Source organism: Eriocheir sinensis, chromosome 17, assembly GCF_024679095.1.
Source record: "Eriocheir sinensis breed Jianghai 21 chromosome 17, ASM2467909v1, whole genome shotgun sequence".
In the NCBI taxonomy this organism is placed as follows: domain Eukaryota; kingdom Metazoa; phylum Arthropoda; class Malacostraca; order Decapoda; family Varunidae; genus Eriocheir; species Eriocheir sinensis.
Genome location: NC_066525.1, coordinates 16,009,166 through 16,034,179, shown reverse-complemented (window position 1 = coordinate 16,034,179; position 25,014 = coordinate 16,009,166). Strand labels below are relative to the sequence as shown.

General features: G+C 42.0%; 1 protein-coding gene and 1 long non-coding RNA gene across 2 annotated transcripts in view; one reads left to right on the top strand and one right to left on the bottom strand.

The window, feature by feature from the left end:
• The window catches only part of LOC127000020 (uncharacterized), a 72,896-nt gene that overhangs the window by 25,276 nt on the left and 22,606 nt on the right, over positions 1-25,014 (top strand). The gene's annotated exons all lie outside the window — the stretch shown is intronic.
• Positions 134-24,860, bottom strand: LOC127000015 (sulfotransferase 1B1-like). Its single transcript, XM_050863401.1, has 8 exons — positions 24,718-24,860; positions 10,777-10,955; positions 9,148-9,244; positions 8,512-8,680; positions 8,047-8,167; positions 7,044-7,138; positions 6,592-6,780; positions 134-1,183 (listed from the first exon to the last, which is right to left on the bottom strand). The coding sequence occupies exons 1-8, from the start codon at positions 24,744-24,746 to the stop codon at positions 1,073-1,075; spliced, it is 990 nt and encodes a 329-aa protein (XP_050719358.1). The 5' UTR covers positions 24,747-24,860; the 3' UTR covers positions 134-1,072.

The following is a 25,014-nucleotide window of genomic DNA, read 5'->3' as shown; positions in this document are numbered from 1 at the left end:
GTTTACAACACTCTATTCTATACTTATTTATCATAAACATCTACCCTTTCCTATTTTTATATCTCTGTTTTACACCTTAGGTTCCTCGCATCACGAACAGACTGCGGCTCATAGGGAATATTAAAAATTTCAGTATAGCAAAGATACATGTATTGCTTTCGTTCTACCATTGATGGGCAACATTTGATTTACTGTAGTGTCCAGTCGCTTCGTTCATAAGCAGTTATTAGTTATTAACATCATATTTCAGGCATTAAGGGAAAACTTATAGTACAATGTTACTGTTGGAATGGATGAGTATGTTACTTCTTTTGTCAACTATAGTCAGAGATTTAGAGAGTAGATAGAGCTGGCTGCCCGTCTGGCTGGTCGCTGGTTCAGTCCTCGTCATTGAAAGGTTAATTTCCTTCTTTTTGGACAAGACCGATTTTTCATGTGCTTTGAGACACTTGACATGATGCGTATTTAAGCAGAATTAAGATGGTATGAGTCCTCAATCATAAAACATATATATGAACGAATGAGAACGCATAAATACGAATTCTGATTCTCTCTCTCTCTCTCTCTCTCTCTCTCTCTCTCTCTCTCTCTCTCTCTCTCTCTCTCTCTCTCTCTCTCTCTCTCTCTCTCTGTGATCATGACTGAAGTGTTCACTCACTACCCAGCTGCGCACATTCCATTCCTTTCTTCATCATTCATTCCTCTTTCAACGAACCTAAAGCCTTTTTTCACCCATTGTGTAGGCGGTCATCCCATCACTCTATCCACTTCACACAGTTATGGGCAGTCTTTTGTCATCAACACTTCACCTCCAACCAAACCATCCCAGTGTTACATTTGTCCACCTCTGCCACTCTACTCTGCATATTTATCAGGAATGCTAACCCATCCGCATACATTCTCATTATTATTGACTTTCAAAATGTTCAAATCCCAAGAACTTAAAAATTAACACCTCTCCTGTGGCTGTATTGTTTTTCACTTCTCATACTATCGTTCTACTTCCCTTTGGTTAAGTATTATTAGTATTGCCCTTTATAATTGTTGCGTGATTAACTGGTCTATATTTGCCCTACTCATAGTCACGGTAATAGGGAAAGTCTGAACCCTCCAAGTATCGATCGGTCCACTTCTTGAAGGCCTCCTGTTGCTTCTCTGTCATGTGGTTCTTCCAGTCTCCAACCTGTGAATGGGACTTACTGTAGTCAAGTGAAAAATAAAAGTAGTGAAGTCGATAAAAGAGAACTTATCATATACAGCTCAGTCTGCTGGGAGATAGTAAGTCATACTGAATTGTAGAAAGGTTTTGGTTTGAGGTTAGGTAGTATAGGAATCAGGCCCATATTCTCAGACGCTTTCGGCCCTCATAACCAATATTTCCAAAGGCCACAAAAGAAATTTTGTGGCCTTTGAAATTTGTCGGGGTTTTATGAATGCTTTTCACATTCATGGTGTTGAAACCTTGTCAGACTATCATTAGATTCATAAAACTACCCATGGAAATATCCACAAGTTCTACGAAAGGCTTGCCAAATGTGGATGTTTAAGCCCCGAAGACTTTGAGAACATGGACCTTCGAGCCAAAGCGCTATTAGGTGGAAGAAAAAGGCGAGAAGGGAGGTGGCAGGTGGGGGGCTTCAAGTAAATGATTATAGAGAAAAGTGTAAATGGAATGGGATTTATAATTTTCTTATAATTGTAGCACATCACATTACTATGCTCTGCAGCATCCGTGATAGCATATTGGCATCGCAACCGAGAAATGACCTTGCGCAGCCGCAATGCCCAATCCACAGTTAGGTACTTTGCGCAGCTGCAATGCCCAATCCACAGTTAGGTACTTTGCGCAGCAGCAATGCCCAATCCACAGTTAGGTACTTTGCGCAACCGCAATGCCCAATCCATAATTAAGCACCTTGCGCAGCCGCAATGCTCAATCCACAGTTAAGTACTTTGCGCAACCGCAATGCCCAACTACAGTTAAGTACCCTGCGCAACCGCAATGCCCAATCCACAGTTAAGTACCTTGCGCAGCCGCAATCCCCAATCCACAGAACACCCTCTCAACAGGAATTACATGACTCCAGGATGGAGGCTGCAGAACGCTTAACCTCAGACCTTACTATCATTTCCGATTGGGTAAAAGAAACCTTGTCTCCTTCAATGCCTCAAAAACCCAATTTCTCCATCTATCAACTCGACACAATCTTCCAAACACCTATCCCCTATTCCTCGACAACACTCACCTGTCACCATCCTCAACACTAAACATCCTCGGTCTATCCTTAACTCAAAATCTTAACTGGAAACTTCACATTTCGTCTCTCACTAAATCTGCTTCCTCGAAGTTGGGCGTTCTGTATCGTCTCCGCCAGTTCTTCTCCCCCGCACAGTTGCTATCCATATACAGGGGCATTGTCCGCCCTCGTATGGAGTATGCATCTCACGTGTGGGGGGGCTCCACTCACACGGCCCTCTTGGACAGAGTGGAGTCTAAGGCTCTTCGTCTCATCAGCTCTCCTCCTCTTACTGATAGTTTTCTACCTCTTAATTTCCGCCGCCATGTTGCCTCTCTTTCTATCTTCTATCGATTTTTTCACGCTGACTGCTCTTCTGAACTTGCTAACTGCATGCCTCCCCCCTCCCGTGGCCCCGCTGCACGCGACTTTCTACTCATGCTCATCCCTATACTGTCCAAACCCCTTATGCAAGAGTTAACCAGTATCTTCACTCTTTCATCCCTCACGCTGGTAAACTCTGGAACAATCTTCCTTCTTCTGTATTTTCTCCTGCCTACGACTTGAACTCTTTCAAGAGAAGGGTATCTGGACACCTCTCCTCCCGAAACTGACCTCTCTTTCGGCCACCTCTTTGGATTCTTTTTGGGAGCAGCGAGTAGCGGGCTTTTTTTTTTATTATTATTGTTTACTTTTTTGTGCCCTTGAGCTGTCTCCTTTGTTGTAAAAAAAAAAAAAAAGTATCTCTCGCAGCCGCAAAGCCCAATCCACAGTTAAGTACCTTGCGCAACCGCAATGGACAATCCACAGTTAACCGTTTACCGTTTACCGTTGATGAGGTTTCAAGCCCTGCTCCACTGCTGGTGCAGCGCTCTACGAGGGCCGTCACCAATTACAATGTTAGCCTCAATAATAATCCTCGATGCACTTATTCTCAAACATCGTAGTGAGTGAGTGTCTTAGTTGCTTTCACAAATAATATCACATATCCATTGGTTCAGTTTTCACGTCTGATATTTCGTTATAGTATCACTATTAAATATCCAACTATTAAATTATTTCCAACTTACTGAATATTTATCACACACAATTTATCTTTGAGTACAAACTCTGATTAATAACCATGATCCGTTATGTTACGAATTCTCTCAATTTCAGTCTGGAGAACTAAACAACACTGGTCATTCGCTGAGTGGTTGATTTCAGGCTTCTTGTACCTCACATAATTTATGCATTTCTTCTCAGCCATGGTGCACTCCTTCGATTTATGATCGCCAGCTCATTTGAAACATTTTGGGGCTTCTCCAATGCTCTTAGCAGTACAGTTGGCTAGCTTCAAGATGGCCGTATCTCTGACAATGATAGCATATAATTGCATGGTATCTGTATTCCCCATTCTCATTTTAGCTTGTCATGATTCTTGTGAATCAGCTTTCTCACATTTGGGTCGCAGTCGCACCTCAAAATGTATGTCATGCATTGTACCGCCAGCTGTAGGCTTACTAAAAATCAGCTCAATCTTATTCTGAACACCCTCAATTGTGTGTAAGAACTCATTGCGGTCTAAGATGGTCTCCTTTATTTTTTCCTTGGTCTCCTCTTTATGCACATTGCATATCATGATCTTTGATTTCATCTTTCCAACACTCTTGGTACTAATTTGCTCAACAGACTCCAGTTTTTGAGCTGCTTCATTCCTCTTGTTCTCATCATCAAAGTTCATTACAATATTACCTCCATTAGTGAATCTTGAATCAGAAATCTGAATGCCTTGTAATGCCTGGGAAACTTCACTTTTCAACTCAGTAGCCTTTTTATTTTGTTCAGAGGCCCTAACAATAAGGAGGTTTTTCTTAACTTTCCTCCTGCGCTTGGTGACCTCAGCCCAGCTTGCACCCGCTGAATCAGCAAGCTCAGTAGGCTACAACACCTCAGCCACTTCTCCCAGCTCTTTTCTCACACTCACGGCTCGAGACTCGACTTCTTCCTTTATCCCTGATATTTCCTTAGATAATTCCTGCTTAAATTCTTCCAATTTTTCCACTATGCCAGAAGCAAGAGATGCACGAGTCAGGTACGGCGTACAAATCCAGTTGATCTTGTGTAGGTTCTCTTGCTTGATTCCACCTAGGAAAGCACATTTTGTATGGCACCATTTAGGACACAAACACCATCCGATCCATTTCGATGCATCGCCTGTAAAGTCTTCACAGACGTAACACCAATCTCTCACGTCCCTAATCTTGTGTCTTGCAGCCATCGTCAACACTGCGAATCCCGCACGGAGCCCGCGCGGCACACGTCTTGTCACTGTCACGGCTCACCTTGCTTAACCGCTATGCCCAATCCACAGTTAAGTACCTTGCGCAACCGTAATGGCCAATCCACAGTTAAGTACCTTGCGCAACCGTAATGCCCAATCCACAGTTAAGTACCTTGCGCAACCGTAATGGCCAATCCACAGTTAAGTACCTTGCGCAACCGTAATGGCCAATCTACAGTTAAGTACCTTGCGCAACCGTAATGGCCAATCCACAGTTAAGTACCTTGCGCAACCGTAATGGCCAATCCACAGTTAAGTACCTTGCGCAACCGTAATGGCCAATCCACAGTTAAGTACCTTGCGCAACCGCAATGCTCAATCCACAGTTAAGTACCATGCGCAGCCGCAATGCTCAATCCACAGTTAAGTACCATGCGCAACCGCAATGCTCAATCCACAGTTAAGTACCATGCGCAACCGCAATGCTCAATCCACAGTTAAGTACCTTGCGCAACCGCAATTCCCAGTCCACAGTTAAGTACCTTGCGCAAACGCAATTCCCAGTCCACAGTTAAGTACCGTGCGCAACCGCAATTCCCAGTCCACAGTTAAGTACCTTGCGCAACCGCAGTTCCCAGTCCACAGTTAAGTACCTTGCGCAACCGCAATTCCCAGTCCACAGTTAAGTACCTTGCGCAACCGCAATTCCCAGTCCACAGTTAAGTACCTTGCGCAACCGCAATTCCCAGTCCACAGTTAAGTACCTTGCGCAACCGCAATTCCCAGTCCACAGTTAAGTACCTTGCGCAACCGTAATTCTCAGTCCACAGTTAAGTACCTTGCGCAACCGCAATTCCCAGTCCACAGTTAAGTACCGTGCGCAACCGCAATTCCCAGTCCACTGTTAAGCACCTTGCGCAACCGCAATTCCCAGTCCACAGTTAAGTACCTTGCGCAACCGCAATTCCCAGTCCACAGTTAAGTACCTTGCGCAACCGCAATTCCCAGTCCACAATTAAGTACCTTGCGCAACCGCAATTCCCAGTCCACAGTTAAGTACCGTGCGCAACCGCAATTCCCAGTCCACAGTTAAGTACCGTGCGCAACCACAATTCCCAGTCCACAGTTAAGTACCGTGCGCAACCGCAATTCCCAGTCCACAGTTAAGTACCGTGCGCAACCGCAATTCCCAGTCCACAGTTAAGTACCTTGCGCAACCGCACTTCCCAGTCCACAGTTAAGTACCGTGCGCAACCGGAATTCCCAGTCCACAGTTAAGTACCGTGTGTAACCGCAATTCCCAGTCCACAGTTAAGTACTTTGCGCAACTGCAATTCCCAGTCCGTAGTTAAGTACCGTTTGCAGCCGCAATTCCCAGTCCACAGTCAAGTACCTTGCGCAACCGCAATTCCCAGTCCACAGTTAAGTACCTTGCGCAACCGTAGTGCCCAATCCACAGTTATGTAATAATATGTACCTTGCGCAATCGCAATGCGCATTCTGACTAATATTTACGCGAAGCTTGTTCAGTGTCGCAAAGTACAAGCGAAAACCATTTACATATAGTAGTATGTGTTACTGTAAAATATTTAGATATTTAACTAGATTAGCATTCTTACATTTATTATTATTGTTTTTTATTATTTTAAAGTTTTCTTGTTCAATGGGGCAACTAATAGGCATAGCTTTAGCAAGGTGGCAAGTGAGGTCTTCTGACTCTTGCTTTGTGCATTTCACGAAGCAGAAAGCCTCTCAAACTCACTCAGCGAGTGGCGGGTCCTCTTTGACCGACTGGTTAAGGAGTGGCTTTCCCATCTAGCCGGTCGTGGGTTCGATCCCCGGCGCTGGATAAAATAAACCCTTTCCGGGTCTAGATTAATTTCTTATGAGTTGCGTGACACGCAAATATCGTTTGGAGAAATGGTAAAGTGGATTTGAGGGCATTACACGTTCACTGACGTGGCTGGTAAATATAAGGACATGAAGGGTTTGTGAAAGGAAATAAAGTAAAAGTGAAACAGATTGATAGGGTAGAAGAACATAGAAGAGAGAGAGAGAGAGAGAGATGCATAACTTAACTGACTTGCATACCTGCCCTTTCCTCATAAATTTGATGCCTTCCGATTTTGTATTCTCGGCACTTAGGAAGGTCTCATTGTTGGTAGCAGGGTTGACTTTCATCTGGTCGAAGGAGCAGTGGTGTACCAGGCTTGCAACTTCGGCGTCGTCCACCTCAACCTCCAGGAAGGCTGCCACCTGCCGCACTGCTCCCTCCAGGTCCTGAGGCAATAGTTTGGGGGATTAATCATGCTGCTCTAGATGTGGCAAGCTTTATCAAGACAAGGATATCACTATAACTACTTATATCTCTATCTCTATTTTTCCCACACACATACATTCATCTAAATGGATTTGATTTGATTTGATGTTATTTATAGCATCTGTTTGTTTTTGTTTTCCCCACCTTCTGCCAGTTTACTGTAAGAAATAAAAGTAGAAATAATAACAACATGCATTTGCCCCTTAAACTAATCCACCGTTACCTTTTTCATGTCCTCATATCGTAGGAAGAGGATGTGTGCTTCATTCCTCATCTCCCAGAAATCAAGGATATGAAGCCAAATCGGCGAGTAGGACACTGAGGAGTGTGTAGTTGTAGCAGCATTATTAAAAAGAAAAAACGAAAACGCTGTGCATTGCTGTGAAGATGGCCTCTGGTAATGATTTAGTAAAACTACACACTGCTGTGTGAAAAGCTACATTTCAGCCATTGTTGTAGCCTTCATTTTCTAGTGTCAATTGAAGGACAATCCTTACAATATCAAATATACATAACTACTGTTGAAATAGTCCAGAATGATTACCTCTCTGGCTTCCTTTCCCATTTTCTATGTACATATAAACCCTGTCCTGTTTTAATCTTAGATGTAGACATAATAAGGAAATGCAAGCAGGACGCATGGAAATCGTAAGTATATTATTGTAATTAAAAGAATGTTTACTTATAAATACTTAAGATGTGTGTTGCTGATGAAGTTTTGAATCATGGAAAGATTGGCATAAGACGACTCATCAACAAAACAGACATTCTCAGTTTTCACTACATAATTATGTCAGCACGGAAGCACAGCTTTTAATGTCCATAAACCTCCTTAGGATTGAGGCCAGAGAGGGCATGGAAAACATCATTATTGGGTATCTTTATAACAGGCATAGGCTAGTGGAGTCAGAGGGGGAATGAGTAGGAGGAATATTCCCTAAATTGTCCAGAGTGGAGTTATTAGAGAAGGTTTAAGCGAAAAGTTCAGCCTTAGAGATAAATGTGACAGCTATGCTGCCATCTGGATTATGGAAAGGTGGGAAAGATGATGTGAAATTGTTAGAGATATTTTTTGCTAGGTCCCAGAAGCCCCTTGAAGAATTGTGGCACTTTTTATTGATGAAAGAGTTCTTGGTAAGTCGATGAATAGATTTTGCACGATTCCGGGCAGAAATGTAAAGATCGTAATTAGCAGGAATGCGAAGTACTCACATCTTAGTACTTACATCTGTCATCCAAGAAAGTTTCAACAAAATCCTCAAAACTCCCCGTGTAGCCCTCCAACTTGCGTTGGTGGAAGTAATAGGACACGCAAACATCCCGAGGATCGCGGCAGACGTACACGATCTGCGGAAGAGCAGACAGACTCGTAGGAAAGGTCTTTTATTGACGAGCCGCGCGGCAAAATCGCGTGTTTTCAGCTTGATGTGTGCATGATATATATATATATATATATATATATATATATATATATATATATATATATATATATATATATATATATATATATATTTTTTTTTTTTTTTTTTTACAAAATATGGCATAACGTAACTCATGATTTTTTTTTAGATGTGGGTGTGTATGTGTATTTGTGTGTGTGTGTGTGTGTGTGTGTGTGTGTCCATTACAGTACAATGGCCTTGATAGTTGTTTACATCTTTCACCGGAGTTTTCGTCACGGTTTTCGTTACCTTGGGTTTGACCTCCCACAGCTGAGGGGGAAGCAGATCCTTGGGGAGGTGTGACTTGATGTTTCTTGGAGAAGTCATCTGCTGCACTGTCTTCCAACTGTTGCCCAAACGGATAGGATTATCTTCACTTACATCAGGCTTCCAGGAAGGGTTGAGAAGAGAATCGAACCTTTGGGTTTCACAGCGTGAAAAGAAGGAAATCAGGAAAGGAAATGCACTTATCATCCGTGAAGAAGTCCCTTACATGAAAAGAGGATATCAAACATTTTCATAAATAATAGAAATTACAATATATGATTATGAAAAAAAAATATATATATAACTGTGTGTGTTTGTGTGTGTGTGTGTGTGTGTGTGATCAAATATATGTATGTGGTTGTTGTATCAGCTTAGAAGACAATTAAGATTCAGCAAAGAACACGGAAGGAAAATATTAGCCTATTTGAATCTAAAATACTCTGTTTTGTAGCTGTAATGTATAATCTATAATATATTTTACTGAACTTTGTGCACAAAATTTTTAAATGCCACTCTTTTATCACCCCATTCATGAAAGCTTGCTACACCTTCTCCAGGAACGCATTGCCTTTCCCCTCCGTCTCCTAGCGTAGGAAGGACCTTGTAACAAATACGTACTCTAAGAATGGGAAACGGCTCATGAGTGGCATTTTGGCTTCAGGAGAGTTACGGTCATGCAGAAGGCACCACACGAGTTCCTGGGTCCACGTTGTTCCTGAAGGCAAAGAAAGCAATTAGGCGATCAACTTGTTGATGTGAGGCTAGTTCAAGAGACAGGCCAAAGATTGCGAGATTCATCTGCATGATGTATGTTTAATCCTTACACTCACTGCTACCCAGGCTAGTGGAGCAGCCCTACCGGGGCTGACGTGGGTGTCCAAAGAGTATAGGCTACCTACTACAAACCAAGGTCACTTATACCAAGCCAAGTCATACGCAGCTTTGTGGGAGTAGACACGGCAGAGGCGTGGCTTATGCGTGCCGCTGCTTGGTGCCAAACTAGAGAATGTAGAAACTCGGATTTAGAGAAAACGAAGAAAGGCGGACTACTTTAAATCAATCACCCCACACCGCCGTTTGTAGGCATTGGGTTTACAGTCACGCATAGCACAATAAAAAGGCATATTTTTTTCGTCAGTGGCTTGCCTGAACGCGTGGTGAAAAAAGGTGAGCATGCACATCCAAAGTGCACACACGGCAGCAATTTTAGTCACCCGTGAACTGGCGGGTATTTGAATTCAAGTGACGTCATCCCGTTGCTCCGCCCCAATCCGCCCCTGCGCGTACCGGTCACAGTTTTGAAGCCAGAGTGACTCGACTTGGTATAAGTGACTTTGCTACATACATGGGTCGGTCATTAAGCGTCAGTGCAAGTGCACGAGTATCGTGTGCAGTTATCCGTTTTTTTTTTTTTTTTTTTTTAATGCAAAGTCTTGCACCCATAAAATATTTTAGTCTCGACTTTCATCGCCTTTGAAGGTCTTGATAAATACACTTTTTATAAGGCACTTGAATTGATAAGAATCACTTGAGACTGCAATTAATTCTGTCCACGCGCAAAGCCCCCTTAGACTTGTAGTGTAGCACATTTGTTAAATTTGCATGAATCAACTTTGCGGGGCATTAAAAACAGGTTCCCACTGAATATTTTAAGAATTAAAGGCAAATGAGAGGGACGCCCCGCAAAAACAAGCGGGGAGCGACCACTGATTGGGCAGTGCAGAATCAAATTAAGATCTTCCGAGAAGAGAAAATAACTAGAATCAAATTAAGATCATCCGAGAAGAGAAAATAACTTTGTATGAAAGTTACATGCAAAGTTGATCAACTCGGGTACTAACAGGAAACTCAAGTTCGCTGTCAGAATCCAAAGCAGATATGCAGCCTTTAACAACAAAGGGAATCTTGACATACAAGAAAGTAACGAAAATCTCACCAAAATTATTAAAGAAGCTGCATTTGAAGTAAATAAGATTGAAGAAATATCGTGCAAAATTGGCCGCTTTTTTAATCAAAGGCACAATTTTATCACCCATGTGGGTCACCCTTCCCAGCGAGCCAAGGTTCATGTTATTAATGATAACTGTCCGTGTGCCTCACAAATGCCCACTGAGATAACCTAAAAAACTTACAACATTATTGTTGAATTTCGTGGACACTGCATGGAAGTCGTAATCTGTACTAAGCGAGATATAAGTACGTTGAATGGAAGACTGCAGTAAGTTATCAGTTATTTGTTCTCCTCACCTGTTTTGGGATAGGTTACAACCCAGATGTCATCAGGCAGGATGGAGAGGGAGGCGTAGGACGGGTACCAGTCTTCGAAGGGGGCGGGTAAAACGAAGTTGCCGGGTTCCACGGCCACCTGGTCCGGCATGTAGCACGACACCGGGATCTTCAATGGCGGCAGCCTCCTCATCGTCAGCCTGTAGTGGCACCGACAATGTCTTCACTCGTGTTGTTGTTTTCACGTTGTTGTGTTGTAGAAATCAGGGATAATTATGACGGGTGTTTTGTGTGTGTGTGTGTGTGTGTGTGTGTGTGTGTGTGTGTGTGTGATTCTTAAACCCTTGTGTTCCTCTGTGGAATTCAGAAGATGGCACTGGTGTGGACGAAACAAGGATCTGCGAACAGTATCCAGGTGTTGTGCTCATTACTCATATACTGGGTAAAGCGCAGTATTATCATGTGTAAAGTACGAATGAGTCTGAGGTAAGTTTGGCTGATGTTAATCTCCGTTTTTACGAGATGCTAAAGCTACGGTCATAGGTCAAACAAGCTGACAATATTCATTCATCGACTATCCACATTCTGTTCTGGATACCATCTATCAACTCGGACTCTAGATAAACTCTCTATAGAGGCTCGAAGATGAGCTCCGGGAAGCAGCATGAGCCAAGCAAGATGGCGCCACTATAAAACATTTGCCTGCGTCATTGCGTTCTGGGGCCGACCAGCAGGCCCCACCAAAAAAAGCCTCTCGACGCCACAGGCTGAACATAAAAAAAAGTCACACAACTTTGGCACACACGCGCAACACTACACAGCTCAGCAATACCCCCCCACCCTCTCTCTCTCTCTCTCTCTCTCTCTCTCTCTCTCTCTCTCTCTCTCTCTCTCTCTCTCTCTCTCTCTCTCTCTTACACACACACACACACACACACACACACATACACACACGTTACACCATCACCAAAATTTGAAGCACTCTGGTATCATATAAGTACGTACGTTATTAATTTATTATAGTCGGTTCCACGAGAACTGGCGGGGATTTTCCTTTAGGGGTGGACTCGCGGACTTGGCGTCATTGCTTGAGTGACGGTCTCCGCCACACAGTTAGTGTAGCATGTAATGTGTATATTATAATGTACATGTGTATGTATGACTGTACGTGTGGCGACACCCGGTCGGTGTCGCACAACAGGATGTCTAACAACACGTCGTGCTTTTTGCCGTGGGAAGCTGTGATGAACTGACACTAGGATCAGCAAATGATGACTCATCAGCCGTCATCAACCGGAACCCATACCCTTCAGGACGAACTACAGACAGCCACACCGCTGCAGGGCGCAGGGCGGCAGAGCACCGTTCGCCTGCCCGTCACCCGTCTTCTCTCTCTTCTCCGCGTTGTTCGCCCGTTTTATTTGTTTGTAGTTCGTCCGGAAGGGTGTGGGTTCCGGTTGATGACGGCTGATGAAAGTCATCATTTGCTGATCCTAGTGTCAGTTCATCACAGCTTCCCACGGCCAAAAGCACGACGTGTTGTTAGACATCCTGTTGTGCGACACCGACCGGGTGTCGTCACACGTACAGTCATATATACACATGTACATTATAATATACACATTACAAGCACATAACGTAAGTGTATAACTCTGTGGTCTCCGCGCCGCTCATTGGCTGTTTTTTTTAGTAATATCTTAGTTGCTGGTTGGATTCAAAACACTTGTCTAATCTATTCTTGAAGACCGTAACTGTTGTACTATCAACGACATCACACGGTAGAGAGTTCCAAACGTTAACAACTCGATTGAAGAAGAAGTGTTTAGCTTCGTGCGACGAGAATCTTTTACCACTTATCTTCAAATTGTGATTTCTTCTTGTTCTATTTGATCGATCAATTGTAAAGTAATCTTCCGCATTAATATCACTGAATCCTTTGAACATTTTAAACACTTCTATTAGATCGCCTCGCATTCTTCGTTTTGATAGGCTGAATAAATTTACTTCTTTAAGCCTTTGTTCATATGACAAATTTCTCAACCAAGGAATCATCTTTGTTACTCTTCGTTGGACCCGTTCCAACTTTTCTATGTCTTTTCTGTAATAGGGAGACCAAAACTGTACACAGTACTCTAGACGGGGTCGAACCAACGAATTACACAGTTTTAATATTACTTTTTCCGATTTATTATTAAAGACTCGTCCGATGAAGCCAACCAATTTGTTTGCAGTTTTAACTAAATCTGAACAATGCTGACCGGGCTTTAAATCGCTTGATATAGTGATTCCAAGATCCTTTTCTTTACTTACTGCAGAAAGTTGTTGGCCATTCATTACGGACCGAACGCGATTGTTTTTTTTTCCGATGTGCAACACTTTACATTTCTCAACGTTAAATTTCATTTGCCATTGATTGGCCCAACGTGCAAGTCGATCTAGATCTGATTGTAAAGCTTCTTCGTCGAGTATCGCAGTTACTTTACTTGCAATTTTTGTGTCATCAGCAAATTTTGATACTTTGCAAGTGAGCCCATCATCGATATCATTAACATAAATTAAGAAGAGCATGGGGCCAAGCACTGATCCTTGAGGTACGCCGCTTTTGACATCGAGCCAGTTAGATGTAACACCGTTTAGAACTACTCTCTGTTTCCGCTCAGAGAGCCAGTCCGCAAGCCAATTGTGAATGTTACCCGAGATACCGTGCGCCAGTAGTTTGCTGAGCAATCGTTGGTGGGGGACCTTATCAAATGGCTTTTGAAAATCCAGATATATGATATCTACTGATCTGCTTTCATCGAACACCTCAAAAATATAGTGAAAAAAATCAAGTTAGTCAAACACGAACGTTTCCTACGGAAGCCATGTTGCGAATTATTTATTATATTATTTTCTTCGAAGAATTTCACCATATTGTCGCGAATGATAGTCTCCATTAACTTACAAACAATAGATGTCAGGCTAATTGGTCGATAGTTTCCTGGATGAGACTTGTCCCCCTTTTTGAAAATTGGTGTGACATTTGCAAGTTTCCAATCCGACGGAACTTTTCCAGCTGTTAAAGATTTATTGAATATGATGGAGAGCGGTTTACAAATTTGAAGTTTGATTTCTTTTAAGACCCTAGGGGTAATTTTGTCTGGACCAGGAGCTTTGCTTACTTTAATCTTTTCAATTGTGCGTAAAATGTCACTTTCTACGATGAGCACGCCACTTAACATCTTTTCGGTCCTTCTAACCTCCGGCGGTTGAGGTGATAAACAATCTTCGTCGGTAAATACGGATGCGAAAAAGTTATTTAGGATCGTAGCCATTTCATTTTCATCGTTCGTGTGGTTACCATTTTCATTAGCAAGCGGTCCGATACCACAAGTGAGTGACTTTTTATTATTTACATAGCTGAAAAATTCTTTAGGATTAGATTTACTTGTTTCCGCTATATATTCTTCAAGATTTTTCTTGCTTCGTTTTATTAATTTCTTGGTTTCGCGGCGAATTCTGTCCAACTCTAGTTTGTCAGCCTCGCTCTGAGATGATATGTACCTACTGTATACGCGTTTTTTAAGAGATAGGCTATTTTGAATTTCGTTATTCCACCATTTGGGTTTCTTCTTAGAAGCTGAACGTCTGTTACGATAGGGTACGCATATGCTTATGGCATTGTTCAATATTGTGGTGAAGGCCCCCCAAGATTTATCAATATCTGTTTCCGCCGTGATTTCAGTCCAGTCAGAATTATTTAAATTGATCGGAGTCTTACGAAATTCGCTCTCTGATAATCAGGCACCTTTTCTTTACTAGGAGTTACTTTACTTTCTTTCATATTGATGCTGAATGTGATTGTTCGGTGATCGCTGGAACTAAAATTGGACCAACATTTACTTCGTAAACTAGATCAGCTGTCGTTGAAAAGATAAGGTCAAGTATATTATTTTCCCGAGTCGGTTCTTGAACGTGTTGATGTAAATCACTTTCTAGTAAATTTGTGTACAGGTCGAGCCCTGTATGACAGTTCAACGGTTCACCCCATCTTTTCACTGGCAAGTTAAAGTCCCCAACAATTACTGCCTCGCAACTGCTACTTGTTTCTAATAATAATTCACTTAATGCGTGGTCGGTATCAAGAGTCTGCCTTGGCGGTCTGTAGATAAGTCCAATTACTATTTTACGAGATTTATTTTTAATTTCAATGAAGACCATGTCTACATTGGTTATAATATCTGTTTTCACGGATACTGGATGGAGAGAGTTGTGGATATAAAAGATACTTGATCTGTCTCCCGTGCCAGGGTCACGGTGAAGCCTCTGGGCAGCAGCAGTGGTGGATTGGACTGCAGGCAGAGGATCTCTTTAAGAGACAATGGCTGGAGTTCCAGGACCCTAGTCAGCTGGACCGTGCCTAATTATTTAGGCCTGCGGTGTAAAGGAGTGGGGCGACTTCTACAATAAAAAGCCTCCCTGGGAACCAATTGTCGGTGTGAGCTCCCCGTCCCTCCCCTCTATCGACGGTACTCCCATCCCTATTCTGCATAACAGCTGGTTCTTGTTTTCTCCTGAAAGAGATGTCTTCCGTGGGCCATTTGAGGTTGTACCTCCCGGCTTCTAGGTGGAGTTTCTGAGGGTTTTTCTTATACTCAAGGAATATTTCAGCTTTTTGGTCTCTCAGGAAGGGCGTCTGATACTCTCTAGAGTTGGTGGAGAACACCTGGTGACAGGTGCCACTGGCCAGGCCTCGAAAGGGTCGCAGAGTTAGGTTAGACGTTTCGGAAAGTGGGAACGAATTGCTGGTTCCTCTCCTCCCTTGCCAGCTCTGCTCTGTGTGACTACGCCGACCCCGTTCTATGGGACAAAACTTCGAGGACAATAGCTGAAAAGCGCCGGGTTGTGAAAGTCTCTCTCGTGACCGAGGCTCAGGACAAGCGATTGGTCTTTGAGGCGTTTTCAAGACCCTGTGGGAGTGAACTCCCAGTGTTGGAGGTATCTAACACAGCAGTATCTAATTTCCATGCACAATTTTTATCCAATTCAATTTATGGTCACAATTTAAGTTATTTCGAAAGCGCTTTTAATATTTGCCCAAATTGTTAACTCGCTTAAATTTCTAACAATGCCTTCGAACCTTAAGTGTGACGTCTGTCCCGGACGATTTGCAACTCAGCACTTCCAGCTGAGTAGAACTTGCCGCCTCTGCGTTCAAAGATTACAACTTCAGAAGGCTGTGGCTGAATGGAAAGTCAAACATAATGATCTTGAAAAGAAATTCGAAGCCCTTCAGGAATTTGTTGCAAGCAATGTGGCAGTGACTCCACCATCGATGGTGGAGAGGCCCTCCACCGAGACTGTGCCCCCTCCAGACGAATCTCCTGCTTCACGGGAGGACGTGTTACCTGCCTCACAGGTCGATTCCCAGCCTGCCTCACAGGCTAACCCCCAGCCTGCCTCACAGGCTAACCCCCAGCCTGCCTCACAGGACAACCGCCAGTCTGCCTCGCAGGCTGACCCCCAGCCTGCCTAACAGGCTAACCCTGAGGCTGCTTCACAGGCTAACTCCCAGCCTGCCTCACAGGACAACTTCCAGCCTGCCCCACTTAACGCTTCTCTTCCTGCTTCACAGGATGTCGGGTTCCAACCTGTAAGGAATGGAGCCAAACCGAAGCAGGCAACCAAGGATTTACTGACCCCCACTACCTTCAATAGGTTCCAGGTGCTGGCAGACACCATGGAGGATGAGTTTGAGACTCGCCTAGTTGGGGACTCCATGGTGCGTGGCCAGCTGGTTGAGTTCTGTGGTCGTTCATCAAACGGCCGCAGAAAACGTTACTGCTATCCAGGTGCCAGACTGGACGACATCACCGCAGCGTGCGATGATGTCACGAGAAATGCCGACCGAAACACCCTCTTTGTCATTCACGCGGGGACAAATGACGTAAAGACAACCCGTTCTGAGGAACTGCTTGAGAAATACCGCCGCATGATCAAGCAGTATAAACGTAAAACGGAAGCCAGTAACATCATAATCTCAGGAATAATCCCGAGGGTCGGTGCCGAATCTAGCTTTTACAGTAAGGCCTTCAGCACAAACAACAGACTTCAGTCCCTTTGCTCACAAGAAAACGTCCAGTTCGCTAACTTGTGGAACAGTTTTTACTACGATTCAGACTTGTTCCTTGCTGATGGCATCCACTTAAACCCTGTTGGAGCAGCCCGTTTCGGGAGGCTGCTCTGTGACCAAGTGGCTCTTCGAAAGCCAAAAAACGCGGAGGCGAGAACACCAGCAGCTCCACCGTAAGGGAGCACTCAACCCGCAAAACCCCCAACTCGAATCACATTAAAGCTTGCTATGTAAACGCTCGCAGCCAACGTAACAAATTTGAAGACTTAGAAGTCCTCGCAGCTACAAATCATTATCACATCATCGGAGTCACAGAATCTTGGATAGACACTTCAAATAGAGATTTCATTGCGGAATATAGATTACCGGGTTATACCATCTTTAGTCATGAAAGAGAGAATAGGCAGGGTGGAGGCGTTATCTTTTATATCCACAACTCTCTCCATCCAGTATCCATGAAAACAGATATTATAACCAATGTAGACACGGTCTTCATTGAAATTAAAAATAAATCTCGTAAAATAATAATTGGACTTATCTACAGACCGCCAAGGAAGACTCTTGATATCGACCACGCATTAAGTGAATTATTATTAGAAACAAGTAGCAGTTGCGAGGCAGTAATTGTTGGGGACTTTAACTTGCCAGTGAAAAGATGGGGTGAACCGTTGAACTGTCATACAGGACTCGACCTGTACACAAATTTACTAGAAAGTGATTTACATCAACACGTTCAAGAACCGACTCGGGATATACTTGCCCTTATCTTTTCAACGACAGCTGATCAAGTTAACGAAGTAAATGTTGGTCCAATTTTTAGTTCTAGCGATCACCGAACAATCACATTCAGCATCAATATGAAAGAAAGTAAAATAACTCCAAGTAAAGAAAAGGTGCCTGAGTATCAGAGAGCGAATTTCGTAAGACTCCGATGAATTATAAATAATTCTGACTGGACTGAAATCTCGGCGGAAACAGATATTGATAAATCTTGGGGGGCCTTCACCACAATATTGAACAATGCCATAAGCATATGCGTACCCTATCGTAACAGATGTTCATCTTTTAAGAAGAAACCCAAATGGTGGAATAACGAAATTCAAAATAGCCTATCTCTTAAAAAACGCGTATACAGTAGATACATATCAACTCAGAGTGAGGCTGACAAACTAGAGTTGGACAGAATTCGCCGCGAAACCAAGAAATCAATAAAACGAAGTAATAAAAATCTTGAAGAATATATAGCGGAAACGATTAAATTTAATCCTAAAGAATTTTTTAGCTATGTAAATGATAAAAAGTCACTTACTTGTGGTATCGGACCGCTTGCTAATGATAATGGTAGCTACACGAACGATGAAAATTAAATGACTACAATCTTAAATAACTTTTTCGCATCCGTATTTACCGACGAAGATTGTTTATCACCTCAACCGCCGGAGGTTAGAAGGACCGAAAAGATGTTAAGTGGCGTGCTCATCGTAGAAAGTGACATTTTATGCACAATTGAAAAGATTAAAGAAAGCAAAGCTTCTGGTCCAGACAAAATTACCCCTAGGGTCTTAAAAGAAATCAAACATCAAATTTGTAAACCGTTCTCCATCATATTCAATAAATCGTTAACAGCTGGAAAAGTTCCGTCGGATTGGAAACTAGCAAATGTCACAGCAATTTTCAAAAAGGGGGACAAGTCTCATCCAGGAAACTATCGACCAATTAGCCTGACATCGATTGTTTGTTAGTTTATGGAGACTATCATTCGCGACAATATGGTGAAATTCTTCGAAGAAAATAATATAAATAATTCGCAACATGGCTTCCGTAGTAAACGTTCGTGTTTAACTAACTTACTTGATTTTTTTCATTATATTTTTGAGGTGTTCGATGAAAACAGATCAGTAGATATCATATATCTGGATTTTCAAAAGGCATTTGATAAGGTCCCCCACCAACGATTGCTCAGCAAACTATTGGCGCACGCTATCTCGGGTAACATTCACAATTGGCTTGTGGACTGGCTTTCTGAGCGGAAACAGAGAGTAGTTCTAAACGGTGTTACATCTAACTGGCTTGATGTCAGAAGCGGCGTACCTCAAGGATCAGTGCTTGGCCCCATGCTCTTCTTAATTTATATTAATGATATCGATGATGGGCTCACTTGCAAAATATCAAAATTTGCTGATGACACAAAAATTGCTAGTAAAGTAACTGCGATACTCGACGAAGAAGCTTTACAATCAGATCTAGATCGACTTGCACGTTGGGCCAATCAATGGCAAATTAAATTTAACGTTGACAAATGTAAAATGTTGCACATCGGAAAAAAATAACAATCGCGTTCGGTCCGTAATGAATGGCCAACAACTTTCTGCAGTAAGTAAAGAAAAGGATCTTGGAATCACTATATCAAGCGATTTAAAGCCCGGTCAGCATTGTTCAGAGGTAGTTAAAACTGCAAGCAAATTAGTTGGCTTCATCGTACGAGTCTTTAATAATAAATCGGAAAAAGTAATATTAAAACTGTATAATTCGTTGGTTCGACCCCGTCTAGAGTAGTGTACAGTTTTGGTCTCCCTATTACAGAAAAGACATAGAAAAGTTGGAACGGGTTCAACGAAGAGTAACAAAGATGATTCCTAGGTTGAGAAATTTATCATATGAACAAAGGCTTAAAGAAGTAAATTTATTCAGCCTATCAAAACGAAGAATGCGAGGCGATCTAATAGAAGTGTTTAAAATGTTTAAAGGATTCAGTGATATTAACGCGGAAGATTACTTTACAATTGATCAATCAAATAGAACAAGAAGAAATCACAATTTGAAGATAAGTGGTAAAAGATTCTCGTCGCACGAAGCTAAACACTTCTTCAATCGAGTTGTTAATGTTTGGAACTCTCTACCCTGTGATGTCGTTGATGGTACAACAGTTACGGCCTACAAGAATAGATTAGACAAGTATTTTGAATCCAACCAGCAACTAAGATATTACTCATTGTCGTAATAACGTTAAGTTCTTTCGAATACTGGTGTCCTTGTCCGCTTTTATCGCCCGGTTAGTGGTAGCAGTAATGGTAGTTCTTCTTTCCTACATAATTTCCATGCAGTTTTTCCATGCTGCATGGTTCTTTTTCCTTTCCTGCCAGCTTTGGCTGGAGGGATGGGGGGTGGGGAGGAGCCTTCGCCTTTGCTGTCCTTCATCTTCCACCTTTGATTAGATAGTTAGTGTAGCTTGTCACAAACAGCCTCGTAAGGACCAGCAGGTCTGCTGTTGTTTGTTCTTCCTTTGTGTTTCTTTGTGTTCTCTCTCTCTCTCTCTCTCTCTCTCTCTCTCTCTCTCTCTCTCTCTCTCTCTCTCTCTCTCTCTCTCTCTCTCTCTCTCTCTCTCTCTCTCTCTCTCTCTCTCTCTCTCTCTCTCCCGGCTTCTTCGGGGACGAGAATACAGGCTGTTATGGTGATCTGTTCGTCATGCACTCATGATCCAGTTTGGCGCAGACTCTTTCAGTAGTTCTTTCACTAACATTAGTGGCTCTCGCTGTTCTTGCAATTACTCTTGTGAGTGGTATGATAAATCCTCTGTTGTTTTTTTCGTCTTAAAAGTACTTGCTTACATTGTAAATGAGTTCTTTCTCGCGGCTGAGCAGCCAACGACGTGGAGAGGCAGGGAGAGGGAGGGAGGGGAGAGGCAGAGGCGGGAGCGGGCCACCCATGGGCCCACCTGCTGACCCTTCCATGACCTTGAGAGAAGTGACCTGGGCAGGCTGGGCTCTGGATGTGTAAAATGACAACGTTGAAATACAACGTTGTCAAGTGTCGTGGTATTTATACAAAATCTTTGTTACTATCTTAAAAACGAAACAATCTTAACGCTATATGACCTTATTGGATTATCCAATTATTTAATTAAATTCATTTATAGGTAGTAAATAGCTGACATATGAGAGGAAGCGAGAAGTGTTGAGAGTGTGTGGCAAGGTGCGGTGCGGGGCTGACCCGCACCTTTCACCCCCCAATCCGCTAGTTCCTCCTGGATTCACTATAATAAAAAGTATTTAAAATAAGTCTAGCCTCAACAGTCGCTTCATTCGCTGGATATTGTCCGTTTACGTGCAGTTCTGACTTAGTTTTGTTATGAATGTCGCTTCAGATTAATTTATAATAGTTCAAAAGGCACATACTTAACAATAAAGATATTATTGCATTAGTTTTTGTCGGTGCAATCTGTTACCTTTTATCTCACAATGGGTTTTGGTAGGAATACAAAGTCAATTTTATACGCATCAGAACAAGTTAAGAATTTGCCAATGAGCGCGCAGTAACATCACCCATGCAATGATACCAAGTCTGCAAGTCCACCCCTGAGGAAAAACTCCGCCAGCTATCGTGGAACCTACTATAGTTATTTTTTTTTCCCAAATTGAACAAAAGTATATTATTCTTTGTTGTTCAAGTATTCTCTTATTATTTTGAGTCGTGTATTTTGAAACGGGTGAACTTTTTGGGAAGCGCACAAGAACGGTCAGTCGATCACGGCAACATATATCACTCCAGGTACAGTACCCATCTATCAGTATTTTTGCATGTATTTACATCCAAGTTTAATACACTCTATATAGACAACGTGCAGACAACGTAATCACGGCCACTGAGCTCGAGAACAAACTCGAGCTGTCATTTACAGAGACAAGATATGGCAGAGTCGCTCTTCTCCCCCAGGTCCCCTTGGGGCGCTGACTGTCAAGCGTCTCTTAATAGTTTCCAGGTGTGTGTGTGTGTGTGTGTGTGTGTGTGTGTGTGTGTGTGTGTGAGAGAGAGAGAGAGAGAGAGAGAGAGAGAGAGAGAGAGAGAGTGTGTGTGTGTGTGTGTGTGTGTTGAGAAACATCTCTAGTGACGGTCAAGTACACCAATAGATCGCGAATTGGTTGAGCAATAAACAACAAAGAGTGGTGATTGTGATAAATGCATGTTGTTAGTGTGGTGATCAGGTTTCTTTTATAAGTTAATGGAATAAAGGACTTGAATTTTGTCGCAAACCAACCTTTACAGGCCTGTCCATTAACTTATAAAATAAACCTGATCACCACACTAACAACACGCATTTATCACATTTGTTCTACCTATTTTACACTCCACCATGAACTATCACGCCTCAAGGGAATGTTATGTAACAACGGTTACCCTGTACCATTTATTGACAAAGTTATTGGCAAAACACTAAATAGTCTATTGGGTAGGACTGAGACCACTCACACACAACACACCGCGACAGCGTGGTCACATCTAGTTTTTTTTTGCTTTCAAGTGTTGTCACGTTTTATCTTTTTATCTTTTATCTTTCATCTTTTCTTAAGACATCGGCTTGTTTTTACCGTAGATTAATCATATTATTGTTTTATCTTACGTTGTATGTGACACACTGTGTAACTTGCTTTTAGGTCTGATGATGGAACATGTTCGTTCCGAAACGTAACCAACTTGTTAAAGAAGTCTAAGATAGCAGAGATGTTTCTGCCAGCCCTGGTACTCCTCTTCATTATATATATATATATATATATATATCAAAATATATATATATATATATATATATATATATTTTATATTTATATATATATATATATATATATATATATATATATATATATATATATATGAATATATATATATATATATATATATATATATATATATATATATATATATATATATATATATATAGATAGATAGATAGATAGATAGATAGATAGATAGATAGATAGATAGATAGATAGAGATAGATAGATAGATAGATAGATAGAACATAAGAACGTAAGGAGTCTGCAAGAGGCCGGTTGGCCTATACAAGGCATAGATAGATAGATAGATATATAGATATATTAGGGGAAGAGCAGTGACCGTCTACCACCGCAGAGATAGAACGGCCGGAAAGGAAACTGGAGATAAAGGAACAGAGAGAGGGATAAAATCCGAAAGAGGGCAGTTTAGAAAACAAAGACTGGTGCCAAACTCTATCGAAGGCTTTCGATATGTCTAGCGCAACAGAGAAAGTTTCACCGAAACTGCTAAGAGAAGATGACCAAGAGTCAGTTAAGAGAGCAAGAAGATCGCCAGTAGGACGCCCCTTGCGGAATCCATACTGGCGATCAGATAGAAGATTAGAAGTGGAAAGGTGCTTTTGAATCTTCCGGTTAAGGATTGATTCGACAGCTTTAGATAGACATGAAAGTAAAGCTATTGGGCGGTAGTTTGAGGGATTGGAGCGGTCACCCTTCTTAGGCACAGGCTGTACAAAGGCATACTTCCAGCAGGAAGGAAAGATAGATGTTGATAGGCAGAGACGAAAGAGTTTGACCAGGCAGGGTGTCAGCACAGAAGCACAGTTTTTTAAGGACAATAGGAGGCACTCCATCAGGTCCATAAGCCTTCTGAGAGTTGAGGCCAGAGAGGGCATAGAAAACATCATTAGGAAGAATCATAATAACAGGCATAAAGTAGTCAGAGGGGGGATGAGTAGGAGGAATATGCCCAGAATCGTCCAAGGTGGAGTTCTTACAGAAAGTTTGAGCGAAGAGTTCAGCCTTAGAGACAGATGAGACGGCAGTGCTGCCGTCAGGGTTAAGGAGAGGAGGGAAAGAGGAAGAAGTGAAATTGGAGGAGATATTTTTGGCTAGATGCCAGAAGTCACGGGAAGAATTAGAAGAAGCAAGGTGTTGTTGACATTTTCTATTTATAAAATAAGTTTTGGTAAGTCGGAGAATAGATTTGGCACGATTCCGGGCTGAAATGTATAGATCAAAGTTAGTGGGAGTTCTAAGGCTCTGGAACCTTTTGTGAGCTGCCTCTCTATCTTTAATAGCACGAGAACAAGCATGATTAAACCAAGGCTTTTTAGCATGAGGAGTAGAGAATGTACGTGGAATGTATGCCTCCATTCCAGAGACAATCACCTCTGTGATGCGCAGAGCACACACAGAGGGGTCTCTCCTGGAAGCAGTAATCATTCCACGGGAAATCGGAAAAGTACATCCTCAGGTCGTCCCACCGAGCTGAAGCAAAATGCCAGAAGCATCGCCTCCTCGGTGGCTCCAGAGGATGTATAGGAGCGATAGGACAGGATACAGAAATAAGGTTGTGATCAGAGGAGCCCAACGGAGAGAACAGTTTGACAGAGTAAGCAGAAGGATTAGAGGTAAGGAAGAGGTCTAGAATGTTGGGCCTGTCTCCAAGACGGTCGGGAATACGAGTAGGGTGCTGAAGCAACTGCTCTAGGTCGTTGAGGAGAGCAAAGTTGAAGGCTTGTTCACCAGGCTGGTCAGCGAAGGAGGATGAAAGCCAAAGCTGGTGGTGAACATTGAAATCTCCCAAGATGGAGATTTCAGCGAAGGGAGAGTGGGTGTATATATATATATATATATATATATATATATATATATATATATATATATATATATATATATATATATATATATATATATATATATATACACACACACACACACACACACATATATATATATATATATATATATATATATATATATATATATATATATATATATATATATATATATATATATATATATATATATATATATATATATATATATATATATATATATATATATATATATATATATATATATATATATATATATATATATATATATATATATATATATATATATATATATATATATATATATATATAGAGAGAGAGAGAGAGAGAGAGAGAGAGAGAGAGAGAGAGAGAGAGAGAGAGAGAGAGAGAGAGAGAGAGAGAGAGAGAGATACATACATACATATACACTTTCAAGCGCACGACGAAAGACAAACACGCATTCCTCGACACAACTCACCCAAAAATGTTTTTTGTTGAGTCTGCCATGACCGTCGCAGCAGAGCCTAGAGAGCACGTCCTACTAGTGTCGCGGGAAGCAGTAAACTGGGAAGCCAGTGTTGCCACTCAGTTTTAAGTAGTACCAGATTGCACCAGTTAAAAGTACCAAATGAGAACAGAACGAAGTTCATAAATATGTTACGACTTGCGACACTATTCATTTTATTTCCACAATGTATAGAACAAAAATAGTACCAGATCTAGTGAAAGTCGTACTTTGTACACCCAAAAGTACCAAATCTGGTACGTTCTTACC

Bases quoted from the DNA above. Each gene is read 5' to 3' on its own strand.
- LOC127000015 (XM_050863401.1), bottom strand. From the start codon at position 24,746: ATGGCAGACTCAACAAAAAACATTTTTGG. The intron at 6,781-7,043 runs GTAACGGTGGAT...CTATTGCCTCAG, and splicing joins GATATGAGGACATGAAAAAG to GACCTGGAGGGAGCAGTGCG. The intron at 1,184-6,591 runs GTATGCAAGTCA...TCCCATTCACAG, and splicing joins AATTTATGAGGAAAGGGCAG to GTTGGAGACTGGAAGAACCA.